We start from the raw sequence: 8,427 nt of genomic DNA on the forward strand, positions 1-8,427 counted from the left end.
ATTGTTAACATTCTTATTCTACCTTACATACATTCTTAAAACTAACATTCAAACTCAGGCACTCCAAATTGTTATGGTAACGGTATATAAGACAAAAAAATCATTTTTTTTTTCTCTTACACTCAACGCAAAATAGTTGTTTTGATGCTTTTTTTGTTTTTTGTTTTTTTTTTAACTTCAATTTTTTTTATATGGGCACCAAGACTGGACGAGCACCTCTGTTTTACCATTGCCATTTTCATATTATCCTGACACCGGAGCTGCTATTATGCCCCTTTAAGTGCAATTTTTTCAAATATATCTGATGACACATTTTTATAAACATTTGAAAACAGCATAATCATATGGTTTATATCACCTTTTGGCCGTTTCTTGAACAATTTGCTGCATTTAATGTCTAAGTAGTTTAATATACATAAATATTGTAGGTAAACAGAATAAAATGTTGCTCAGCGATAAATAGTAAGGTTTGACGATGATCTTAATCGTGCCAACTCGCTTTCAGGCAGATTCTGTTCATTCTATGTATTCTGTAATCATTGTTATTACAAAATTTACGACACTAATTCTAGAAAGTACGTATACTATTACGTGTAAGTTATTGAATTTGTCTTTCTAAATAACCACTAAATGACGTCCATGGATCTACATTGTTTGGTACTGTACCGTAACAGCTCTGTATGGTCACTACATCTCCAACCTTCAGATTAAAATACACCGACGTTGAAACCCCGTAACTCCCGCTGTCAGCACCATTAGCCCCGTCCTGTGGATCTATGTGAGCTCTCACTTTATTTAATCCGTTCAGATCAATGTAACATCCGGCCTGGTCGACACTGGATGACCGTTTTTTGATGATGTGTAAAGAAAAGTAGTAGAGCCCGCTTACAGGACATGTGAACTTGCCGGTCTATGTATCAAACGCGTTCCCTACGTTTGTAATGACAGTTGTAAAAGACATTGATCTTGATGTAGTACCCATCTTAGGTGCTGTCCCCGTGAAAGCCACAACCTTCCCTGAAAAACGACAGAATTGTAAGATTTAAAGTTTTAAAGCTGATAAAAAGATACTTTTAGATGAATGTTTTCTTAAAACATAAAATATTTTAAAGCTACATATTTTGATAATATATATTTATATAAAAGTTCCCAGCAAACACATGACGTTAGAATAACGTCAGATTATCGTTAGATTTTGGTCACGACGTCGGCGACCAAAATACGACGTAAATCTGACGTCCAAAAGCCGATGTCTATTAGACGTTTCTTTTTGACGTCGTACTAACGTCAGGTTCTGGTCGGTTTCCTGACAGTATGTAAAATATTAACGAAAGGTAATCCTTATTCGCTGTTGTAATCATTTAAACTTTTTTTTTAAATGTTATTTGGCTTACAAATTAAGTGTATATATATATACAAGTGCCTTTCGAAGACCACGTGCGCGGCGCTGCAACCTAATAAAACATAAAGGTGGCGCTGTATATAGGTTAATTACATGTGTTATTGTTATGAAATCTATTTATAGCCACAGATCTGTTAACGAGTTCCAATCATTTAACGTTACAGTATTATCATTTGTGGTACATTATATGTATCAAAATCACGAGTTTTTAATAGTTCTTTAATATTTAATCATAGTGACAGGAAAAGGAAAGAAAACATAATTATAATTCGAATCTACAGCCACGTGGATGGAAAATTCAAATTCGTAGGCGTTTCGTATGTCAGAAATCGGGATGCAATGATAAAGTGAATATTCCAGATTTTCTTGAACAAAAAGGTCAGTTCAATTTATGTAAATTTATTTCTACTTTGTATTTGAAAAATAATTGCATGCATTCTTAGATTTAATTATCATTATTTGAACAGTTGAAGCAAAATGTCACACAAATTCGCGATAATGTTTGATAATAAATCATTTCAAATTTTGCATGTTTTAACTCTGCTCGTGAAGAGTTTATAATGTGCCTTTCAGTATAACCAAAGAGAATGCTTAGATTTCATATTCTTGTTAAACTATGATGTTTTTGTCACTTAAAATCTGAGAATTGAGAATGAATTGATACGATTTCGAGCATTTCGGACCAAGACGTTTCGGTCCTAAATAACCCAAGACGTTTCGGTTTCAGACATTTCGGCATTTTCCCAAACGGTCCAATTTTTTATCAGAATAAATTAATCTTACTTTAATGTGTTTTACACCAGATTTTAATATCATTCTAATAAATGAACGGGAAATAAATGAAAGAGCGAATTGATTGATTATGTAATATAGAATGAGGCTTCATATAATCATTAGGAATTACGGACAGGGCGGACCGTGAGACAGGGCGGACCGTACCAGGGCGGACCGTGACTCGAGACTAGGCGGACCATATTTTGGGACAGGGCGGACCGTCACTCGAGACGAGGCGGACCATGATTTAAAAAAGTATTATATGTGGAGGAATGTAATAAAAGTATTAAATTATTGATGTTTTTGTTCCTCGTATTAATATTTCAATGCAAATATAAAAGTAAAAATATTATATACAGTAAGTTTTAAAAGTCTTATTGTTTAATAAATTATATTTCAGTGTTCTTTTTATTTCATGTGTTTGTGCTTATTATGTAAATTTTAATAAAATAGTTTTGTTCTTTAAGGTGACAACAGACACTTTCCGTGGTACTCACATAAATGTCATTTAAACCAACTTATTTTAGTAATAATTGTTATTTATTTAATCTTTGTGCATTAAATTTCGTTGATCAACATAAAAAATAACATATTTGAAAAAAATGCCTTTGTAAATGATTGATTTTTAATAAAAATCCTAAAATTTTAAATCGTCATATCAAAGTCATTTTTTATTTTTTTGTCATCAAACTTTTGGAAAATAAACATACTTATAATATCTGGGGAACCGTGTCTCAAATTTTTTCTATCTTTTCTCAAAAAAATATTACGTAACGTCAAACATTTTATGCGACTTTTTTCACCATACATATTACGTAATTAAAGATAATTAAGTCGCTGATCGAGCAAACAAAAATCCCTGACACGGTTCCCTCCGTAAATAAATTCCCTTTCATGTGCTTTAAACCGCATGTTAATTGCTTGATTATTAAAAAAGTTATGCCGATTCAAAGTTAGTCCGACCCGCATCAAACGAAGTGTCATAAATCGGCTGTTCTCTCTCGGACCCCTACGTTTCACGCTAAATAATTGCATAATACACAAATATCGCACCAGAGAGGGTCACAAGTTGCGGTAACATACTCTAACAACATTTTATGACCCAGTGACATCTGACCAATTAAAAAGTTGCTGATTAATATCAGTTTATAACAGAAATTTCTTCAAATCTTAACGTGATTTACTGTCGGTCGCGAATTACGAGTAGTATGGACCAGTATGGACGGGTAATTCACGGATATATGGAACTACCGATTTCCCTCATTGATGCCTCAACATGGGGCGGAGCGTTATCGATAATTGACAGGTTACGCGAATAGCAGATAAAAATGGTACAGGTACCGTTTTAAAACGTTTAAAAACACATTTTTGGACTCACTGCTTCCAAAATTAAATCACGAATGTGTTCAGAAAAGGTTGATAAATCTACTAAGCAAAGAATCTCATTTTAGGTATTTTCAGTAATAATTGACTCCGTTGTCACCTTAAATATGTCACTTTATTTTTTTTGTTATTGTGTTGTACGTATTGCAAATAATTTTAATGTGATGTAATTCGTTTCGTTATCATTGTTATTTCGTGTATTGTACAACAAAATATATGTTTTTTATGTGTCTAATTGTTTAATAAAGTTTGTCAATTTTAGCAGCGTAAGCGCCTTATACAAACAATGGCATTGTAATACCTGATAATTGGTCAATTATTACCTGCGTAAGTCGACGCAGTTACAAATAATTTTCTTGAGAAAAAAGTATGAAACTACTCTAATATACTGAAACAAAAAAAGAAACTTTCTCCAAGTTTGAATGTAGATATGTTTAGTACAGTTTTTCAATCCTTTTGAAACTCAATTTTTACGTTGAATAAATATATTAGGCTTTTATACAGAGATAAGCTGACCGATTGAGTTTTACAAGCTACTACATGTATACAAACAAGTGTGTACATCTAAGTGGTACCCTTGAACAACTAGCACATACTTTGCGAAAGTTTCTTTTTGGTTCAGTATATATATGTTACATATATGTTACATAGAAAGGTTTAGATTGAAATATTATAAAGAATACCAAAATCATCCACAATTAAATACTTTAATAACTTTTTTAAATCACGGTCCGCCTCGTCTCGAGTGACATCGTCCATTCAGCAAATTAATATACAATTACACATGAACTTTTAAAACTTATTTTATATTTTTACTTTTATATTTGCATTGAAGTATTATTACAAAGAATAAAAACATCAATAATTGAATATTTTTATTACATTAACCCACATAAAAATACTTTTTTAAATCAAGGTCCGCCTCGTCTCAAGTGACGGTCCGCCCTGTCCCAAAATATGGTCCATTCAGCAAATTAATATACAATTACACATGAACTTTTAAAACTTATTTTATATTTTTACTTTTATATTTGCATTGAAGTATTATTACAAAGAATAAAAACATCAATAATTGAATATTTTTATTACATTAACCCACATAAAAATACTTTTTTAAATCAAGGTCCGCCTCGTCTCAAGTGACGGTCCGCCCTGTCCCAAAATATGGTCCGCCGAGTCTCGAGTCACGGTCCGCCCTGGTACGGTCCGCCCTGTCTCACGGTCCGCCCTGTCCTGCAGGCATCATTAGTAGGAAAAATGTAATCAAAACAACATAAACTTTTTAACAAAACGTAGTACATAAACATACATTTATTATCAACAATTTCTAAACACTCTTTAATTTGAAACTATGAAAAATTTAAGACTTGCGTAACTGTTCTATTTCAAAAGTAGAATATACATAAGTTAGAATATAATTTTCTTTTCAGGTAGTTCAAGCGTTTGACATGCTCTCAAAGGTCGGAGGGGCAGAAATACGTGATAATGTAAAAAGAAACATGAATCATGGGAAGGTAAGATTTTGTAAATTCTATTACATATACTATAATCCATACTAAACTAGAGTTTTAAAGCGTTTTTTTTAAATTTTCAGTATTTATGTTTACTTTTAATTTTTGTTAAAGCTCACTTCTGAAAAGCTAGCAAAGTTGTTCATTAATTTAAGATAACTTTCAAAATTTCATAAGGGCAGATAACCATGAAAAAATTTTTTGCTTGTAATTTTTCCAATTTTCATAAATTTCTTTTTTTTCAGTGAAAATGATATCACAAACGTTATTGGACATTAACATGTTACATCCTCCGGACAGACGAGGGGTGGTGAGAGAAGGTCATATATCTAAAGGCATACACCTCTAAATTCGTGCTAATTCTCGTGGATATTTAAAAGTACATTTGTGTATAACTTTGTGAAGTAAATAAAAGGAAATAATTTATACGTTAGTGACAATTATCAAAAGGAGGTCAAAATATGAAAAATACTACTAAATGATTTAGTAATGCTGTAGAAATATAGTTCAAATACTGAATATCTGTCATTAATTACTTGAAACATTATTATCCGAATCTTTTAACTTTTCTTAAAATTATAATATTTTCATTATTTTGTTTGATAAGGCAAACTTTGATAGAAATATACATACATTGTTTTGTTCATTAATATTTGTATATGATTTCTTAGTTTCATTTATGTCATTGTTTTTGAAATACTTTTTGTATTGTTATTAACTTATTTTATGTTTTATTTGGTTTAGTTTATGAAAAGTATTTAGTATTGCAGAATTAACTAAAACTGTATGTATCAGCTTTAAATTGCAACTTTTATCTTAAATAAAAAAAAAACATAAAAACATATTTTTGCTTTTAGTTTTTTGTTATACATTTCATTGGAGTGAAAGTTAAAGTTACTTAAAAGAATGAGTTACATTACATTTGATCAAATCAGGATTGGCCAGAAAATATTTATAACATTGTAAACAAGGAGGATTAGGGAAATGATCAGATTAAGGTCAGAAAATGGTCAAGTTTAGGGCAGAAAAAGGTTAAGATTTAGATCGGAAAATGGTCAGATTGAGGTCGGAAATTGATCAGAAACTGGATAGATTTAGGTCGGAAAATGGTCAGATTGAGGTCGGAAAATGGTCAGAAACTGGTTAGATAACGGTCAGATTTTGGTCGGAAAATGGTTAGATTTTGGTCAGAAATAGTTAGATAATGGTTAGATCCTGACGTCTATCTGACGTCAGATTATTACGTCAAAAAAACTTTCAAATCCGACCGTTTTTCCGACCGTCATCCGACGTCAGAACCTGACTTAAATCTGACGTCAATATGACGTCTTGTGTTTGCTGGGTTATTATGCACAAGATGAAATGCATGACATTTGACGTTTAATATTGTTTATAATTGAAAAGGAATATTATCTCAAATATTTCTGTTTGCCATAATCATTACGTTGCCTTTATCTCGTGACTTTTATAACCTGCCTGTGACTGAAAACCAACGCAAAAGACGGTTCAGGTAATTCCTTTTCATAGATAAAATATTTGCTTGGGGAAAATAAGACAAATCCAAGTGTTTGATCATTCAAAACTTCACACAGATTCAATTAACTGAAGATTATTCTTTTATTTTGAAAAACAATTCTTATGTAGGTTTAATATCTAGAATAAGCGGACTCTACAAGTTATTCCGTATGAGATAATTAAACTTTTAAAAAGTCATGATGGAAAATACTGCCGTATCTTGTATTGGTATTCCGCCAAACAGATTACAAAATGCCGCGCAATATAAACACCGTGATAATAATACTAGTAATGAATTAATTGTTCATAATTATTAAGATTAAGACATACTATGCTACTCATTGCACCACATATTTTGATCACAGAGATTTATTAAAATTTATGAAATTCTTAAAGAATATGTCTAATTTGAATGAAAGAAAGAATAAACTTTATATATGAAGCTGCGTGCCCTATTGCCAATCAATTAAAGTTGGTCTTTTCTTAAAAAACTGCCAGCTTTTTTTTTTAAAAATGACACTTCTTATATTGTGACTGTCAGAAGTGTAGAAAATGTTAAACATGACATACGTATGTACTTCGTGTGAAGTCAAAACATGTTAATTTTATATTTATTTAAGAAAGAGACTGTGAAGCAATTATGAAAATTGTTTAATATAAAATTTGAGCATAGTATATCTTTAAGTCCGCATTCAGCCAATCAGGTTCTAAGCAGACGTAAACGTTATACATCAGGAGGCAGTATACAGTTACAGTTGGCTAGTATCGAATTTAAAAATTTAGAATTTACACATTGGAGAAAGTTTTGAAAATGAAGTGGCTATTGGAGCTTGATGCTTTCAAGTTACAGTTTCTGTGCAACTGACCTTTCACTCTCTCATTTATCTGTTTATGAACGTTTTCAAACTCCATCTTAGAATTCGCCACACTTTCGAGCATTTCTGACGTGACATTTTTCTGTCGTTCAACTTCTTTCGCATTCACTTGTTTGTATTTCTTCAACTCTGCGAGAAACAACTTAGAACGTTCCTCTATTTCCTTTTCTCCTCTTGTCTTTACTTCATTTATAAGCCTCTGAAAGTTTTTTACTTTCTCTAACTCTGCAGCAAACAATTTATTGCGTGCCTCTTTTTCCTTGGCTTCTAGTGCCTTTGCTTCATTATTAAACTTTTTAACTTTCTCTAATTCTGCAGCAAACAATTTATCGCGTTCCTCTTTTTCCTTGGCTTCTCGCGCCTTTGCTCCGTTATTAAACTCTTTAACTTTCTCTAATTCTGCAGCAAATATTTTATCGCGTTCCTCTTTTTCCTTGACTTCTCGCACCTTTGCTCCGTTATTAAACTCTTCAACTTTCTGTAATTCTGCTGCAAACAATTCATCGCGTTCCTCTTTTTCATTGACTTCTCGCGCCTTCACTCCGTTTATAAAATCCTCGAATTTCTGAACTTTGTCTTCAAATCTTAACAGTTTCATTAACATTTTCTCGTCATAGTCAAACCTCGAAAAACATTTAGGTTCTTCCGGTTCTCCGTTGACGACGGAAAGACAAAGTACCACGACGGAATAATATTTCAACAACATATTAATTTGTAACATCCGTGTGCAGATATTTGCATGAACTTATTAAATTTAAATTTGTTAAATAGTAATATCACACCAAGTGTCTTAGACTCTTATGGTTGCTGTTCGAAACTAACGAGGATAAAATACTTTTCTCCTAAGATTGTGATGGGTTGTTCATGTTGTTCAATATGTGGATTGTTTTCTAAGAATTGCTAGCTGCGTAGGTTCAAAGTCCGTCAGGGGGCAAGCCGTTATTTCCGTGACTAAGACACTTTATCC

The 8,427-nt window shown here is 32.0% G+C and overlaps 1 protein-coding gene and 1 long non-coding RNA gene across 2 annotated transcripts; one reads left to right on the forward strand and one right to left on the reverse strand.

Moving 5' to 3' along the window:
* Positions 1–622: 622 nt before the first annotated feature.
* Positions 623–8,213, reverse strand: LOC132747223 (calponin homology domain-containing protein DDB_G0272472-like). The gene is made up of 2 exons (XM_060736552.1): positions 7,452–8,213; positions 623–1,017 (listed from the first exon to the last, which is right to left on the reverse strand). The coding sequence occupies exons 1-2, from the start codon at positions 8,179–8,181 to the stop codon at positions 911–913; spliced, it is 837 nt and encodes a 278-aa protein (XP_060592535.1). The 5' UTR covers positions 8,182–8,213; the 3' UTR covers positions 623–910.
* On the forward strand, positions 1,166–5,826 carry LOC132747224 (uncharacterized). Its single transcript, XR_009628099.1, has 3 exons — positions 1,166–1,780; positions 4,990–5,073; positions 5,316–5,826. It is a non-coding gene; the product is annotated as an uncharacterized LOC132747224 (long non-coding RNA).
* Positions 8,214–8,427: the final 214 nt, after the last annotated feature.

The sequence above is a fragment of the Ruditapes philippinarum genome, unplaced genomic scaffold (assembly GCF_026571515.1).
Source record: "Ruditapes philippinarum isolate M1 unplaced genomic scaffold, ASM2657151v2 ctg6473_1_1_1_1, whole genome shotgun sequence".
Lineage (NCBI taxonomy): Eukaryota > Metazoa > Mollusca > Bivalvia > Venerida > Veneridae > Ruditapes > Ruditapes philippinarum.